The 18,751-nt window shown below is 32.8% G+C and overlaps 2 protein-coding genes across 4 annotated transcripts; both read right to left on the reverse strand.

Moving 5' to 3' along the window:
• Positions 1-1,987: 1,987 nt before the first annotated feature.
• On the reverse strand, positions 1,988-14,105 carry LOC130803610 (very-long-chain enoyl-CoA reductase-like). Of its 3 annotated transcripts, XM_057667792.1 has the most exons (7): positions 13,858-14,105; positions 12,088-12,238; positions 11,226-11,310; positions 8,887-8,977; positions 8,733-8,772; positions 6,169-6,923; positions 1,988-2,376 (listed from the first exon to the last, which is right to left on the reverse strand). In XM_057667792.1, the coding sequence occupies exons 4-7, from the start codon at positions 8,953-8,955 to the stop codon at positions 2,308-2,310; spliced, it is 933 nt and encodes a 310-aa protein (XP_057523775.1). In that variant the 5' UTR covers positions 8,956-8,977; positions 11,226-11,310; positions 12,088-12,238; positions 13,858-14,105; the 3' UTR covers positions 1,988-2,307. The 3 variants fall into 3 exon arrangements, with proteins under 3 accessions (XP_057523775.1, XP_057523776.1, XP_057523774.1); XM_057667793.1 differs by lacking the exon at positions 12,088-12,238; XM_057667791.1 differs by lacking the exons at positions 11,226-11,310; positions 12,088-12,238; positions 13,858-14,105 and having other exon boundaries at positions 8,887-9,178.
• A 1,245-nt stretch (positions 14,106-15,350) lies between these two features.
• On the reverse strand, positions 15,351-18,632 carry LOC130803611 (GTP-binding protein At2g22870). Its single transcript, XM_057667794.1, has 4 exons — positions 17,455-18,632; positions 16,992-17,061; positions 15,993-16,155; positions 15,351-15,789 (listed from the first exon to the last, which is right to left on the reverse strand). Exons 1-4 carry the CDS (start codon positions 17,996-17,998, stop codon positions 15,580-15,582), a joined length of 987 nt encoding a protein of 328 aa, XP_057523777.1. The 5' UTR covers positions 17,999-18,632; the 3' UTR covers positions 15,351-15,579.
• Positions 18,633-18,751: the final 119 nt, after the last annotated feature.

An 18,751-nucleotide genomic window follows, 5' to 3' on the forward strand; every position in this document is an offset into this window, starting at 1 on the left:
TACAGCCTGGATGTTTGAAAATAATGACACGTAATCAAAAGGGATGATCTGGGTTGGATGGAAGGTAGTGGGTGAGATACTGATAGTGTATATGGGTGGTCCCGCGATTTTCTAGTTAATGTCTTTCTGTTACTCTTTTGGCCCCTACTTTCTCTACTTTTCTTTCTCCCTCCCTTCTTTTTCAAATTTTAATTAATTAATTAATTGATTAATTAATTTTTAAGGATTTTCATTTTACTTTCAAATATTATGATTGATGAATATGATGATGATAATTCAAAGGTATGGATATTATAAATTTAAAATAAGGTTCATGGATATTGGATAGTAGATTGATTATGATATAAACTTGAACATTAATTAAAAATTTGACAAAACATTAATAGATTATATAAAAATATTAACCTTTGATTTTAAAATAAACCAAATATGAGAAAATAGTTCCAATTTATTTTTCAATTTTTTCAATTTTTTTAAGTTTTACATCATCACTTTTGAGTTAGAATAATTAATCATATTTTTTGTATTTTGAGTCAATAATTTTCCATTACAATCTTAGAAATTGTACAATAATACATCATTATGATATAAATTAGTAAAAATAAAAAATTATATATGACGTTTTTCAAAAAAATAATCGTCAATTAATACTAAAACTCTCAATCGTTGAGTTGCTACGTATCCAATTTAATGAAAAATAATACAACCTAAAAATATGTTAGAATTAACACTCCATAGTGACATAGTCCACACTTCACAAGTTCACACCATTAAAGTTGTAGTCATCAAACTTTTACTTGATCAAATCCATTAAATCATGATCCTTGAGCCATAACCTATTTTTATTTGGGATAAATTATAGGAAACCTATAGGATAAAGACTACAAGCATTAAACAAAGGAAGAAAAAACAATTTTTATTAAAAATTAAACCATTATAAAAAAAAGTTATTCTTATCAAAGACCGTCTCTCGGTGATATAAACACAAATAAGTTTATATTCTCATAATATATATGAAATGAGCTATTTAACCTATATACAAGATGTGTCTTTCAATAAGAGCGTGTACTATAACTCTTTGTACAACACTTAGTAATAAAAAGAATTAAGAAAACAACTCTCATTTCCATGGGTGAATAATGTGCACCATTAGTTGGTGCGATCCATTATCCCATTATAAGCCGGCCGGAAATTATTTTAGACCTACCCCCCAAATTATTATAATTAATATAAATATAAATAATTAAAAAACAAAACAAAATTTACCAGATTATCAGTTTGGCAGATTATGCATGAAATTATTACAGTTTCAAACTTACAACTCAAGCACCCACTTTTTTTTTGTAAGCTGGATATGCCAATTTTATGTGCAATTGTGCAAATTCAATATCAAACCATATTCCATTTTTATAATATAATTGATTGATAATAGATTAGCTTTTATCTAAATGAAATTTTAAATTTAAAAATATACACAAATTTATCCTTATTTTAAATAGTGTTCGATATAACAACTAAAATAATTATTAGACTGTTAGTACTATAACGAGTTTAACACTATTTTAAAAGATTATATCAATGTTGGACGAAGTTACAGTTCAAATCTTTCCAAATAAAAAAACTCTAAATATTACAACCTTGATCAATTCAAAATTCAAAGTAAATAGATCTTATTTTAATAACTAACAAAACAATTGTTACCAAACCATAATATTTTACAAAGCTAAGTAGAATATTAATATCTAACGATTATAACTATACAAGTTTACATCTCCTTACAAATAACAATTATTTTTATTTTCACATCTATATTGCGCCGCCACCGAACAAACCCAATTATAATTTGAGAAAGAAATTATGAGTCCTAGAAGTATATATGAAAGTATTTTTTTGAAAAAACAAAACAAAAAAAAAGTTGTTCCAACTTTAGGAATTAAGAACTCTCATTGTAAAGCAAGAAAATGCAATCAGATAATGAATAAAGTGATTGATATAAAGTAAAGCAACTAAAAATTGTTAAAAGATTAATAAATATGCAATCCAATTGATTTAATTTAAAAAACTAATACATCCTAAAAGATGGGAAGCAATAAAAGCTTGATATTTTGCTTCAATGATTTAAGATTGATAACTACACTAAAGACCTCATCATCATCCTAAAGAGTCTTGTCCAGAGGTTAGGCTGGAAAGGATGAAAAATATGGCGGAGCAATACCCTCGTCACGAGGAAGTCGCGACCGAAAAGAGCCCGGAAAACTTGATAATGAAGCTGGTAACTTTAGTTATCGCTCTGGTTGAAAGAGTGCTTTACAGGAATGGAGGCAATATCACCCATCGGCGTGGGTATTTGGGTCTTCCATCCTTACCGTCGAATAACTGCAGGTAAATACAACATTTTGTTATCTCAGGGGTGAATCCAAAATATTAGTATACGGTGAGCTAATTACTCATCTTGCATGTAAACTGAAATAATTCGACTGTTATTTTTCTGTATTATATGTTATAACTAAGATTTTTAATTAGACTTACATTATGTAATGCATTAAGTGGCTTTTACTTAGACTCCTACTCAACTAGCGTTTTTAAGGGTCGGAGATATACACAACCTTACATTTATAATAACAAATACATTGCTCTTGATTGAGCCTAGATGATAAACATTATTTATGATGTCACAAAGATAAAGAAGTGAAATGATTTAATGAGCTAATATAGTACAAATGTACAATCCATTACGATTCGAAACTAAAGCAATACAAATCTTTGGCTTCGGTGAGAATGAACAACGGGTCAAAAGGTAAATGATTTTAAAAAATCGATAATCTTTAGAAGTCAAGTGTGAAGAAGATCTAAAAAGGTGGAGTATATTTCAAAATAAGGAAAAGGATAAAATTGCTTCACATTTTTTTCAGTCTTTAGTCTTCACCACGGGATTCATAGTGCAAAAATACAATTTCAAGTAACGGTTGCGAAACGAATTTTACGGCCAATACGGATGATTTTTGGTCAATTCGGCTTATATTTCAATAGCGATAAACTCAAAAACCTTTACAATACGGTCGCAATACAGTGATGCGGCCTTATTGTAACGATTCAAAATTTTTAAAAAAAATAAATTATTTTTATTACGTTAGAAATAAATTATTTTTATTTATTGGATATAGAGAAGATTTAATAATGAGGTTAAGTAATATTTTTTTAATTATGAGATAATAATTAAGTATTTTGGGCTTAAGTCTATGGGCCTCATTAAAATTACTCTATTAAGAGATTTATCCTAAACCCTAATTATTACTAATATAAATATGCTCACATGTTAACCCTAATTTTTCTTTTTACTCTTATTTTAAACAAGAAAACTTATCATCACATCTCTTCTCTTTCCTTTGTTTGGATTAATCCGTTTAATCATTTAGCATATCTACACCTTGTTCATTTTTTTTCTGGTAATATCATAAAATTCAGATTGAATTTGGAGAGTTTACTGCTGCCGCATGCTAATTTCCTGTTATTCTTTTACGCCAAATTCCAGGAAGATAAATTTTTGTTTTTTTTTCCTTTTTTTTTGGTTTATTTTTCTTTTCTTTTTTTTTTTATTATTATTATTATTTATCTTTTGTTTCTTTTTCCTTTTTTCTTCTACCATTGAATTCCTTAATGTACTAGTCATCATTCATTCACGTCGTTTTCTTTATACTTTATTTACTTACTTTGGTCTTATTATGATCTTGAGGTGATGAATCCCTTTCAATAGACATATTTCGATGATTCGAGCGGATTAAATCTATTATAAATTAAAAGAGTCGAGACACAATTATGAGTATTATAACTGGGCAATTAAACTAAGTATTATTACATTAGTTATGTGGGAAGACATATATCAGATAATGAGGGTTGTTTATAGTCAAAATATTAATAATCTTAAAATTCGAGTACTAGGGGGAGATGCAATAGGATAAAATTTTAATAAGTCGAAGTCTTATTATATTGCAACATATATCATCTCAGTTACCGTTAGTAATTGATATTATTGTCTGGTTGAGGAGACAACTTCGTGGAGGAACCCTTTTGTTAATGTTAGTAGCTGTTGGTGATCGGCACCCGACAGCGAAACTACAGGTGAGTGGATGGTGCCTCTCTTTCAAAAGAGACTGACCAGTCTAATTTTTTTATTATGTGCAATATAATTAATACTTGAATTTTTTACACGAAAATTACATATTTGATATTGTTGATTTGTTGTGTGGAGTGATACTTAAAAAACCATGGGTCTATCCTCCTTGATATGATATTGTGGGTAGGAGACATTTCGGTCTCTGCTATATTTTAACGCGAGTTGACATTGAGAAATTGGCTAGCTTCACCCGAAAGAAACATAACCCTAGAGCTATGGAGTATCTTATCAATTAGATACTTAGTGCGCCGAAGGTCTAGGATTTTTGTTTTAATATTATGTGTTATTCTCTTCTCCCTGTTTGTGAAAACATGTTTTAATGAAAAATATAAAAAATGTTTTACGTGAGATGTGTCTACTCGCTCAACCTTCCGTGGTTGACACCTTTTTGTTTTGATTTTTAGATTGCAGATAAATTGCGAAGGCTGAAGATTGATAAGTGGGGATATCGCAGAGTGACGTAATATATCATAATATTTATTTTATGAATTCGTAGTAGCTTTAGTTTAGTATTGAATTTTACTAATAGTTGACCAATTATTGGGTTTTAAGACAAGGAATAAGATTTAACATTTGAGATTTATTCTTTTATGGGGTTGTAGGTACCTTTGAGTTATTTCCATTTGATTTTAAGTTCACATTAATTTATCTATTAAAGTTGAGTTTTACATTTATAGTGCATTTTAGAGATTTATTAAAGTGTAAATTTGGAGTACATTTAGTAGCACCTTAGCCTAATCAGGTATATATTAGGGGGTGTTATACTTATTTTTGCACTATAAGAAGATCCTTAGAGGAGAAGACTCCTTGGCTTTTGCCTTCAGTCATTACAAATATGACAGGGAGATCCTTAAAGTTGAGAAGATCAAGGTCACATGGTCATTGCACATTATTTTTCCCTCATCTATAAAGTACAACTTTTTGAGACATTAATGATTGGAAAACAAAGCAGATGGCAAAGCCAGGGGCTGCCTATGACCACATAGTTGTAAATGTGCCTCCTCGTGGTCCATGGAAGACAATGAAAGATGAATGGCTTATATAAATTTTTCACTTAAATGAGACCATTTCTATTAGGCTTGACCCATGTATATTTAGGGGGTGTTTGGTATGTCAAAAATTAGGGTAGGAAATGGATTCAAAAAACATAATCCATTACATTGTGTTTGTTTACTCAAAAAGGTAACGATATCCGTTAAATAGAGGTAACCATTACCTTTACTTTTGTTACCAACCCTCTACCACCGGTAACGTTAAATAGAGGAAATTTTAGGAAAAAAATGAAAAAAAAAGCTAATTGAATTGATTTATGGTGAAGGATTGCAGTGGCTTATGTAGTTTAGGAATGGTGGAGGTTCAGGAAAATATGGTATTGAGAAAATGATAGGGATGATGCATTTCAGCATTTACCTTCTTTTTTATTTTTATTCCCTTACATCTCTTTGTACCAAACAAAAATTAACAATAACACTTAACAATACCTTACTCCTCGTAACACATTCCATTTCCATTACATTTCCACTTCTTATACCAAACACCACCTTAGTGTGCTAAATTGACCACTTACAATTTAAAAATAACCAATTAAAGAAATGAGCTAATTATATGGGCCGAATAATGGTGAGACGCTCTCGTACAAGACGAGCTAATGAGTTTATACTCATCTCCCCCCCACCACACCCGTGCGAAATTTAGCTAGCTCGGAAGGGCTTAAGTTTTCGTTTACATGTGTTACTGTGTTAAATAGTCTTGGATGAGTATCGGCTTTCTGTACTCTACAGTCTACACTACTAGCTGTTTTCTGTCAACCCCAGTGTCCCCTTTTCCTCTTCGTTTCTTTTTGTGTGTTCATGTGTTTCTTTTATCAGAAAAGCCTCAAATATATACAGTTTGCTAAGTTCTAATATTTTTTTTCGTTCTAGTGCTAACAGAGATGTTTCTACACAGAAAAATAATAATGTTGATTTAGATAAACAGAAGAGTGTAGACAATACCTTTTTTAGACGTCGGTGCTTTGCGAGTGCCCAGTTAGTCATAATTCCGGCAGCGACCACAACAAAGACATAGCCCGCTACAGTTTGGGTTGCAATGTTGAAGCCGATCCACTGATATATTTCCGTGGTGTAGTTCGCACAGGTCACAATATTGAACAAAAACCCACGAGGTATCTGGTAACCTCCGCTTCCATTAGGGTCTCGAAGATTCTTTAGCAAGATATGGCAGTAGAAGTTCGAAAGTTGGCAGATCAATCCGAATCCAAATCCAATCTTCCACTGAAGTTCACTAACGGGGGTGTAGAGTGGGTGATTCACATAATAAGCAATGAAAGCCCCAAAACTCCAGTAATACAAGCAGTTGCGGAACACATTCGATAGGGGAGACGTTGCATGGCTGAAGCGATGTACAAAAAATGTTTCCATGATTCGTTTGAAATAGTGAAAACACCAGTAATAACAAGCATACGTCTGAACAGGATATATGACGCGTTGCTCTTTGTAGCCTAAGTACTGATAAACCGGGAAGTAGTGAAAAATGGGATAGATGATCAAAGGACCTAGGTATTCCCAAAAGAATAGTGTACGGTAGGAAACTTGGGGTCCTAAGTCTTTAAACACTACAGTTAACTTGTTGGAATTACCATTGGTGTACTCTTTGAGACTCCTCTTGCCGTTGAGAACAGTGGGCCTTGTTTTTGATCCCGGATCGACAGGAAGAGTTAGTCGTTGCCTGGAGGGATAGAATTTCTTGACTGCAAGAGAAATTTAGGTTTTCAGGCAGATAAAGAAAATTTATTAATCCAAATGGACGCCAACAATAAAGAAACATCTGATAGAATCGATCATAAGACTGATGACTGTCACTTCACAACAATTTCACAATTTGAGATTTTCCGGTTTATCATTCATAATACTCTCATAGATAACAAGTGATTCATGGATGGATCATGGATCATACTAAACAAAAATAAACACCTCAATCTATAAACGATGGATCATGGATGTACTATCTCTTTCAAAATATACATCCAATCAAGGGATTCAGTTCAACAAAGTGTATTCAGCAAACCGGATCGTAGACTGCTTACTTTCTGGCATATAGCTATCCTCTAAACCATTTTGTGTTGGAAAACATACTAAAGAACTACTATCTTTGGTAGAAATGTAACTCAGCCATGTTAAAAGCTACCTAAAATAACTTCAAAGCCATTCTAGCATTCATTTTCTCAAACTCCTTTCTAAACATGAACACAGGGGGAAGCTACATGGGGGGCCAAGGGAGGGCCAGCTCCCGGTCCAAATACGTGGCCTATTTGATTTTAAATCCGGCCCCCTTAATAATTTAAAATATATGATATAAGGGTTATTAAATATCACAAAATCGAATATAGTTCAACTGTCAAAATAGTAAAAATAGAAATTAAGGTCTGACGTTCGAATCTTAATGTCGTAATAATTTTTTATATTAAAGAAAGAGAATTTTACTCTTCTATACACTCACGCACCACTAATCGACATTATCACAATCTCTCAACCTTCCAAGTCTCATGCTATGTAATTTTTCCATTTTAAAACAAAACTTAGAATTTTAACTTGTTTTTTTGACTATTTTGCTAGTGACATGTCGGTCACATTTGATTAAATTCTTTTGCTACTCTTGGTCATCTGACTATAATCTTTTGCTAGCGTATCCGTCCTTCGATTATAATTTTTGCTAGTGTATAGGTCACCCGACTATAATTGTTTTGGTAGGATTCATCATTTGACTATAAATTTTTGCTAGTATATTGGTCATCCGATTATATTTTCTTTTTAGTCCATGAGTCACCTTGGCCCCCAAGTTAAAATTAATGACTTCACCCTGAATATGAAGTCTCATCATCTCAAAATGAGCACAAATTCAAGTGTTGTTGTTATACACTACAGCCCCGTTTAGTTATTTCAAACAAGAATAGTTTTAAGGTTAATTTTGATGAAATGTACTATGTAACTCTACTACTCCAATATAACTCTATTATTCCAATATGTTTTTCTTCAACTTTTTACATAACCACCTAATAGATATCAATAAAATTTGTAAAGGAAAAAAATGATGAGTAGAACAACCATAATCATAATTCATGAACTTCTAAGTGGTTTTTCGAGCTAAATTACTGATATGTCTATGACAATGGTAGTTATTATTTAATACTCCCTCCAATTCAGAGCGATTGTCCCATTTGATTTTTTGACAGTATTCATCGATCACTCTTGATTTATATAAAGGTAAAAAGTTATACTACACTCCCTGTATCTCTCTTGACACTATAAGTGACATTTTATTTGATTCGTGTCAATATAAATTTTATTAATAATAATTTTTTATAAATTTTAATCAAGTATAATTAAAGAAATTTATAAGTGAATTAGTGTATTGCGTAGAGTGAAAAAACTAAATGGGACAATTGGTGTAAATTGGAGTGGTATCCACAACCAAACAAAACATAATAGATGAATACTAAACTAAATGAGCAAAAAAAGGGATTTTAATTGAAGGGTAAACCAAACAGCAAAAATCTTACTTTTCTTATGAATTGCCTCCTGTAGATCAGCAACTGTAGCCTGCCAATTGCCAAACAAACCCAGAAATAAAATCAAAAATTAAAATTAAAATAATGACATTTAACACCATTAAAAAAAGCTTTCAGAAAATCAAGAAATAAATTGAGAAATTACCGAATCATTGAGCTCTACTCCGCCTTTGAAGAGCTCTTTCCCACTTCGTGTTACAACGGAGATCTTCATTTATGGAGTTAAAGAAAGAAACCTAGTTCAAGATTCAATTTGCAGCAAAACCTCTAAAAATTTCTGGCTAATTTTGACGGAGATCGAAAATGGTAGACTTAAATCTAGAGCATAACGAAGTAGAGTTGATAATTGAGATATTATTGCTAGTAAGAACAAGAAGAATTTAAAGCGGTACTCCCCGTCCCTAAATAAATTCTAAATAGCTTGTTTTGTATGAAAACGTCTTAGTATGAAATGGGTTCATATAATATTTTATTTCTTTAATTGATTATTTTAAGATCATAATTAATCGTTTTAAGGTTATAAGTAATTATTCTAAAACTAGAAAAAGTGATTATATTAAAATTAAAAGTAATCATTTAAATATTATAAATAATCATTTTAAGATAAAAAAATGTATATTAGACCAGCACAATAAAAAATGTCTCTGTGAGACTGTCTCATTTAAGAATTAGTGAATTACAAATATGATATTTTGGACGAAATTAAAAATTATATATCTATTTAAATTGTATAGATAATATTAATAAAAAGTTGAAATTTGTCGATAAATTTAAAATAAAATAATCAATATTTTTTCATAAAAAATGTGAAAATCAACAAAAACAAATTAATAAAAAAAATGTAACAATCTCATATAAAAACATTCTTTTAGTTAAATGCTTGTCATATCAATTGCGTGTAGTTGGGTGGAAGTAGGAAATATTAATACCTAACTCTCTCAGAACTGATCAACCACCCTTTTATTGGGGCATGGGATTTTACGAAGACAATTGAAGTTACTCTATTTTTAATTATAAAAAATAAGAAGTATTATTAATTATATTGTTTGTATATAACTTATTCGAAATTATTAAAATAATTAAAAAAATATATGTTGTTTATTAGTGTCATAAGAGTTATAGGATTTTATTTTACTTTTTTTCTGTCTATTCTAATCAAGTATCATATTTGTTTATTGGTATTATTTAGCAATTACTTTTAATTTGACAGTGTTTGGTAAAAAAAATTATTCAATAAAATCAATAGGTTGAATCAATTAGCTGATTATTTGGGTTAAATAAAGCAATATAGTGTTTAGTAAAAGAGTTTATTGAGATGAGAGGAATGAAATGGAATTGGGGCAATGTAAGAGGGAAAATTAGCTTATTATCATTATACTCTATTAAAAGTCAATAACATCTTTAATGGCTTGGAAAAATAATAAAAAACGTATTCTATATATTATAATTATCATTGTAAATATAATTGCGCTATATATTTCTTAATTGATAACAGAATTAACCAGACATTAAGTAAATTGCAGCAAACTTCAATCGGTCACTATTTCTTGCTCAATCATCGGAATTGGGCACACAATATACCGTTGGAAAGCTCTTGAAATTTAATTTCTAATGCCGTTAACCTTACATTCATACGATATTCCTATTTAAAGCTATAGTCAAAAGAATAAACATGTATCAAAATACCATATGCCCATCTCATGGATCAGTTACAGCCCTACGAATGGCCAAGAAGTCTTTTAGGTGTGTGAAGTGAAGCACCACAGAAAACTAGTAGGACAGTTAACTGAGCCTTCCCCAGTTAGGTGCAAATTGCTATTTTATTATGGTTCTGGACAAGTCTAAACCAAAGCTGAAGTGCAGCTTCTAGAAGCGTTCATTCAGCACACAAGATGCTATCTTCACATGTTCTCCATCCCAAAATCAATGAATGGATATAGTAACAATTTTTGCTTACGTTTCAATCCTGTTCAGCTTCGATTTTTTGACGATTATAAACGACATAAATTAGAATCTAACATCACATAAGATCAATTGTAATGTCTACCGAACCATCAGGATGGTAAGGTATTAGAATCCTCTCTATTACCTTTCTCTATTACCTATGATAAGATTCTAACACCTATTTTAGAATAAAAAATAAAATCTCAAAATCCCTTATTTTCCTCCATCAAGCAATTCTAACCATTGGATTGCGTAATGGACTCTCTATTACATTTTAAGTAATATAGAGGATCCTAACTCAATGGTAAATGGGAAAACGAATCATACTTCTCAAAGAAAGGGCACAAAAAAAAGAATCATACTTCATTGCAGAACAGGTAAAATAACCAACATCAGCAGCAAGTCATCAAAGATTTAAACACAAGTATCAGTTCCATGTCAAAGCCTTCATCCCAACAATACGCAATTTACTTTTCAAAACAAGTTTATTGCTCAAAAAAAGATCTTTGTTTGCATTGTTCATTGTCAAGACAAACTTACTACATAAGGATAGACAGCAACAAAGATGAAATCATGGCTTTTCCTTTTGCTTATCCTTGCTCACTTCTTCCAGAGGCGGTAACGTCTGCAGGACGAAAGTTTTTCCGCGTAAGTATAAACACAAACAAGCAGTTCACACAATATACCTAAAGGTGTTCATTCGGGTCCTCGGGTCAATTTCAAGTCAGTTGTTCCAGGTCGGTTTAAAATCGGGTCTTGTGTCCATATTAATTTTGACATTATTGAAAATTCATTTTAAAATCGAATTCGGTTTTAAGCTCGGGTAAATATCGGATCATCGGGTCTGTTTTAAACACCTTCTACATACCTGATATATTCAATCAAACACCAAAACATTTACTTAATTACTGACAAGTGAGAACTTATCTCAGAATTTGCAACTAGGTTTTCAACAGTTACAATATAAGTATTGTGACAGCCAATTCAATGTTCACCATTTAATCTGGAAGACTCGGATAAGTGACTAAAATCTCAGACTTAGTATTAGAGACTAATCTCAAACACGATACACCATTTAATCTCAGAGAATGTGATTAATGACTTATCTCGATCTCTTTTGACAACTTAAACGACCCAATAGCCATTTTTGTTTCTTTATATGGTGAATCTATTTGGTTAATATAACAAAGCTAAATGAAAAACACATCATAATAGAACCAAGAAACTACATGCTAAATTACATCAAAAACTAATTTATTCAATCATGACATAAATCTAAATTACCCATAATCTGAAAAAACAATACAATTTAAGAAAGACACAAAAACTCACTTTCTTTCTTTAAGACATTATATCAAACACATGGAGTGCAACAAAAAAAAAAGAAGGAAAAGAAGCTCACAAGGTTAGGTTTGTAAATGTTATGAACAATGGAAGCTCCACCAAGAAGAGAACAAACAACCACCACACAAGACCATCCCAACGACGGTGTTCCAGTTGCTAATTTTCCACCTCCAAATTTTCTATTCATTTTATTTTGCATATCTAAATGACTAAATCCAATACAGGAAAAATAACTTCAAAGTTTATTTTGAAACAATAATCATTAGATTCGGAAAAAAAAAAAAAAAAAAAGTAAACTAATGCTTCTGACTTTCAGTTCAATCTGCAACAAAATAAAAAAAAGTTGATCTGTCAGGACAGCGCAAAATCCTCTATTGTACCGACTGATCAAGATCAACGATAGCTGTTAATCACGCTCTGATCAAGTAAGGTCGTGTCAGATATTTTTTGGCAGTGTAATATAAACATAACTTCATTTTCCAAATGTCCGATGTGGGTTACTTGAAAACATCACGCTAGTATCAACTCCGTAATAGAAATAATGGGTAAATAAATGGTTGCATACTAATATCTACTAGAAGAACTTTACTCTAAAAACAATACCTATGCTAATAAAGCTAAATTGAGTAAATGGAGTATTTAGTTATGGAATAATTACACAGGCGAATGGTAATGATTTAAATTAGTAGTTTTACATTGTGATTGGTACATTGTACACTAGTTATTTGGCCATGGTGGAATGTAGATTGGTAGGTTTCTAGGGCCATAAAAAAGTCTAAACCTTAGCTTAATCCTAATCCAACAGTGACCGTTAAGCGTCGGTGAAGACAGCCCCGGTATACATTACAAGTTCAGTTTCCAAAACCCGAAAAAAGAAATGGCTCGTAAAGAAGCATATTATATGCAGTACAAGACCAACTCAGTTGAGCTCGATAAGATGATGACAACTCGAATTATGACACTTAAAACAAATGTAGCCATAATTTGAACTTTGTGTGCAATCAAAATGTACAGATTAACAGTAAAGAGAGGAAGTACAAGGTTAGGTACTTAGGTTGTAACATGACATTTGTTTGTTATCCACTAAATAAAAACTATTCAAAAATTACAAAGGATTTCAATAATTACTTAATTGCCTTTTATATACTATATTCAGTACATTATAAGCATGATTTTGCTCATCACTTATACTAGCTACACAAATGACGTTTCCCACGAATAAAAATCTGTATCATGCCCATCATTCAAGCAATGTGACATAATTCGTCGGCTATTTTGCTTTTAGATTCGCGATTGGCTCAAAAAATAGATCCGCGGATCTAGTTTTGCAAGACTCAGATCCGGATCCGCGGATATTGCGGATCCCGTACCGGATCCGGGTCCAAAACGGATCTGACTTGTTTTTGCTTTTTTTTTTTATTTTTGGATGTGTTGAGATTGCAATAAAGCGATATTTATAATGTTAATAATACATTGTGATAAATTTACTAGTCATGAATTACCATTGAACTCAACATAAATCAAAAATCACCATTGAACTCAACATAAATCAACAACTAAACTCAAATAGATCAACATAAATCTACCACTAACATCAAATAAATAAAAAACAACTCAACGTAAATCAAAAATTACCACTAAACTCAACATAAATCAACAACTAAACTCAAATAAATCAACATAAATCTACCACTAACATCAAATAAATAAAAAAACTCAAATAAATCAACATAAATCACCACTAAACTCAACATTAGACATATATCTAATACTCAACATAAATCAAAAGTATTGTAGGAAAAAAAAAAACAAAATTAGGGTTTATTACCCTCAAATCCGCCACTCCAGCCGCCTGTGAGGAGAGGGGAGAAGATCTGTCGCGATGGGCCGGTGGCTGTCGAGTGTCGAGTCGGTGGGAGTGGGAGGCAGTGTCGAGGGTGATGATGATGAGTGATGCTATGATACTGATGAGTGATGAGTGATGAGTGATGAGTGAATTGATTTGAGGAATTGAGGCCGTGAGGCAGTAGCAGACTAGTAGAGTGGTAGTATTCAAGTGAGGGAGTTTGGGTAATCTATGGCCTATGGGTATTTTAATATACTTTTAGATAATAATAATAATAATAATAATAATAATAATAATAATAATAATAATAATAATAATAATAATAATAATAATAATAAAACGGGTCCTCCAGATCCGCGGGTCCGAGTCTATGTATTTTTTCGGATTCGGATTCGGACCCCTGAAATTTAAACAGATTCGGATCCGACCCAGATCCGACGGGGTCTAATTTTTAGGAGCCAGATCCGTAAAAACGGATACGGATCTAGGTCGGGTCCAATACCCATTGCCATTTCCAGCTAGAGTATTATCATACAAAAATGTGTCGATTTGTTTCAAGTGTTTTCTATACAATGACCCTAATGATCGTTCATACTCCAAACACGGACTTTTTTGCAATTGATGGGTTCAAAAACTGGAAAAATATTAGACATGTATTATTGTTTAACCAAAAAGCGCTTGTGACTTAATGGATAGAGCATCTGCATGTAGAGCAAAAAGTTTGGAATTCGACTTTGCTGGATGCAGGTATTAGTTAGGGGGTTTATTGACTACTACGCATCTCTTTTTACTCCCTCATTGGGGGAACAGATATGATTTGTCCGCATCTTTCAGAAACAAGAAAACCCCCCAAATCCTGCCTTGTGCGAAATACTAGCAGTGGCCTTTACCTTTACCTTTACCTTTATGTGTTATGTATTTAATACTTTAAGTTAAAAACATTTGGTGAATCGCACCAAATTTATGTTACTTTCCATGAACACTGGTTTTGTTGAACGAAGGTGTCGTAATTAGGGATGGTCATGAGGCGGGTCTGGCCAGATCCGAACCCGGACCCTTTTATTTTTTATTGATTCAGGCCCTCCGGATCTGACGGGTCTAGGATCCTTGATGGGTCCTTAATGAGTCTTAAACAAAGTCTCTTTGATTCTCAAAATTGAACCTTTTGCGAGTCTTTTTGTATTTTTGTAAGCAATTTATTATCGTATTACAAACACTTGTTCAAGTCCATGAAATTCAAATACAAAACAATTACTAAAAAAATATTTAATTGTATAGGTTCCAAGTCCGGGTCTGAGGGGCGGGTCTAGCTCTGGGTCTCAAGGTTCGGGTCCGAACCAGTCAAATATTTTCTAGATTCAGATCCAACCCGGATTCCATGGGTCTCAAAAAATAATACCCAGACCCTTAAAAAGAACGGGTCCAACAAGATCCTGGATCCATGACCATCCCTACTCGTAATAAAACATATAGTCTCACAGGCTCACAGCTGAGTATCACTATCAAATAAACATGTGTTATGCTACAATGACGAATTGATCATTAGTTACATCTTACAAGAGTGGAACAACAAATTTAGTGATAAATCAATGAAGTTGCTTACTCTAACTTGTATTCTAGATCTTTAACAAGGGTATACATAATCTGCTACTCTTCTCACAAATCATAAATCAAAAAAAGCGAATTATTGAATTTGTATTATTTCTAGGAATCCCAGTAGTTTCTAAGCTGGGACATGTGGAGAAGAAGTTCTTCTCGTCCTAAACCAGTTACACTACTGGTCATAATCCATGGCGGATGTTGCTTGTAGTTCTCTCTAATCAACTGCTGGAAATTTCTGATGTTTTCCTCAGGCCGTGCACCTTTTCCTCCTTTACTCTTATCACATTTGGTGAATACAAAAGTGATAGGTATCTGCATATGAGCCGAGTAGTTAACATCACTGTCACATGATTCACTAATCTTCTTGTGAATCGCGAATCGCGAATCAACGAATTATGATCGGTTTTGGGCTATTTTAGAGCCATTTCAAGCGAATCGCGAATTCAAAAAGCGAATTAACTTGTCGAATTATTCTATAATGGTCAGCATAAGTGTTGAACAGACGAAAAGTATACCTTGTTGCGTCCAAGCCAATTAGCACAATCAAGATCAATCTTCTGTGGGGGAACACTTGCATCAACAAGAAGCAGCACGGCCACTAGTGTATTTCTGTTCAGGAAGTAGCCTTTTGTGAACACAGACCAGTCTGTTCGAGCAGATTCAGAGGCTTTGGCAAACCTGTGAAAGAGAATACCTATGATGAGATACAAGAAAATGTTGCACATTTGTAGGAATCAGTATAATTACTACATAGAGTACATACATAAGATTAACTAGCCAGAAACTGCCTATCAAAAACTTCAAGCGGATTTCACCACATATAAACTCAATTAAGAAAGTATCTCACTTAATTTCTTATGCAACTATATTTACTTCCAAATTTGCATGTTTACGCGTAATAGTCTTACACTAGCGAAAAAGTATGAGACCAATCAGATGATTTATAATAGACGATAGTAAAAAGACTAGTCAAATTGATAACAATGGCAAACACATTTGCATAAACGCAATGAAAAGCATAACATAATCTACTATGATAAAATGACTTATAAATTTGATTTTTCAATTATAAAATGATAATAGAATATTATGAAATGATTTATTAAATCATTTGTTATTAATGTAAAATCCAGATGAAGTTTGGAGCCGACCTTCCAAACACCGCCTAGAAGCGAGCCAGCATGACTACATAAGCTGATGAGAATCATGGTTTGACCTAGTATTAGAATGTTTTCCCTTCCACCCTTGTGACAGAGGTTTTCATGTTACTATATACACGAAGAATTAATCCTCTCTACCTTTTGCATAAAAGATTCCCTAACAACCCCGAATACAAAAAAATGATATGCCATATTGTCATCTATGTGCAGGAAAAATAACTGATAGCGTAATGAAGCTCAAATAATGCAATCCATAAATATATTTAAAAGAATGATAAAGAAATTCAATTGTTTAGAGCAACAAGATTTATGATCAAACACAGAAATTGCTACATAAAATTTTCAGAGACTCACCCATATCCAGGCAAGTCAACAATATACCAGCTCCTGTTAATCAGAAAATGGTTGATGAGTTGAGTCTTCCCTGAAAATAAGTAAGCAACCAAAAGATAAATCAGTAGCTTGGCTAAATCAAAAGTTCCATTGCCACTTAAGTAGCTCCTTCATAGATGGGATCACATATACAAAACCTTGATAATAAGGAGTGATCCCAGAACCAATCACTATTGAAAATAAAAAAATTACACAAAATATTCCAAATTTAAAATCTTTTAAAAATTACAAACATATCAAATTCCAAAACAATTCCATTCTACAAAATTAAGTGGGTTTGATAAATCACTTGAAGTCAAAAGCTACTTGGAGCAACGTTTGGATTTTGGCTTAAGACGAGCTTTTTAGCCGGGTTGAAATCCATTTTTAAGCCAAATTTCAAGTGAGGAATTAAAACAAACAGCTGGTAGGCATGGGAAAAAACCTGGTTTTTTAGATGTTAAAGCAACTTCTTTCTTCTTAACAAGAGCGTTAATAAGAGAAGATTTCCCAACATTAGACCGACCCAGAACGGCAAATTCAGGCAACCCATCTTTGGGGCAATCTTTAGGCATGTTACTGCTCTTTACAAACTCAACTTCCTTAATCCGGGAATGACCCGCATAGGGTCCTACCACAATATTGGACCCAGGAAGGACCATTTCTTCCGTTGTGTCGTTCGGGTCGACACCCGGGGGAACGAAGAGTACCGTTTGGGTGAATTTACTGGCGGATGAAGGTGGTGAAGGAGCTGCAGAACTAGAGAATCCATGGCGGTTGGTGGGATGATTAATGGAGAGAAAAAATGGGGGATCTAGGGGGAAGGAAAAGGAGAAATTGAAGGATCTGGGATAATGGCTGGTGGGTTTTGGAGAGGATGACAATTGAGGGATGAAGAAACGAACTCTTTGCAACAGCATTTTTACCCGCCAATTATGGAAACTGATTGGTGGGTTAACACTGAAAAGACTTGGATTTAAACCATTCATGCGAAGATAAACTTAAAAAAAAATAAAATATCGTGCATAATCTAACTTTTACTCGATTTATTAATTAATTATGCACTTACCTAAAAATATTATTGGGCAAAGTACGACCTGTTTTTACAGATAAATTAGCAAAAACAAAAAAGTAAATTAAAATAACAAAAAAATTATGAAAAAGAGTAAAAAATTCAGAATATCCCACCCCTTCCCACGATCAGCAGGCTCAGCCCCGGCGTAGCCCTAACCACTACCATAATTTCATCATTCGGTGTAGAAGATTAGACCACCACACATGTTATTACAAGGGCAATTAAGAGGAGAATTAATGGAAACTGATGCTGATTGATAGAATGAGATTCTAATCCCTCCAAGAAATACCAATAAAGAGAAATCTTAGCTACTTTGGATTAGAAAAACTTTGTTAATACGTTTACTGTCGCCATTAAATTTGAGCTTGTGGAGGATGACAGTTGGGAAGAGGTACGAAGAAGAAATGAGTGGTGGCACGTGGGGGGGGGCAGGGAGAGGGGATGAAATGGTGGCTGTTAGGAAGACACAGGGAGAAGGAATGCGGTGGTTGAAGATTGAGAGGGCCAGGGGGAGAGGATGGGGTGGTGGACTAGTGGCTGTTGGGGAGGGGATGGAGTTTAGTTTGTTGTGTGGGTTTTTTTTTTTTTTTCAGTTTTTTACTTAATTTTTTTTATTTTTTCTGTTTTATGTTAATTATTTAACTTTTTTAAAAAAATTGCATGTAAC

Source organism: Amaranthus tricolor, chromosome 17, assembly GCF_026212465.1.
Source record: "Amaranthus tricolor cultivar Red isolate AtriRed21 chromosome 17, ASM2621246v1, whole genome shotgun sequence".
Classification (NCBI taxonomy): domain Eukaryota; kingdom Viridiplantae; phylum Streptophyta; class Magnoliopsida; order Caryophyllales; family Amaranthaceae; genus Amaranthus; species Amaranthus tricolor.

Coding starts and splice junctions, on each gene's coding strand:
- LOC130803610 (XM_057667793.1), bottom strand. CDS start 8,955: ATGAAGATCTCCGTTGTAACACGAAGTGGGAAAGAGCTCTTCAAAGGC. Junction 6,924..8,732: donor GGAGGCAATTCATAAGAAAA/GTAAGATTTTTG, acceptor TTTCTCTTGCAG/TCAAGAAATTCTATCCCTCC. Junction 2,377..6,168: donor AGCACCGACGTCTAAAAAAG/GTATTGTCTACA, acceptor ATTTACCTGCAG/TTATTCGACGGTAAGGATGG.
- LOC130803611 (XM_057667794.1), bottom strand. CDS start 17,998: ATGAATGGTTTAAATCCAAGTCTTTTCAGTGTTAACCCACCAATCAGT. Junction 16,156..16,991: donor GTTGACTTGCCTGGATATGG/GTGAGTCTCTGA, acceptor TCTCTTTCACAG/GTTTGCCAAAGCCTCTGAAT. Junction 15,790..15,992: donor ATTGGCTTGGACGCAACAAG/GTATACTTTTCG, acceptor GCTCATATGCAG/ATACCTATCACTTTTGTATT.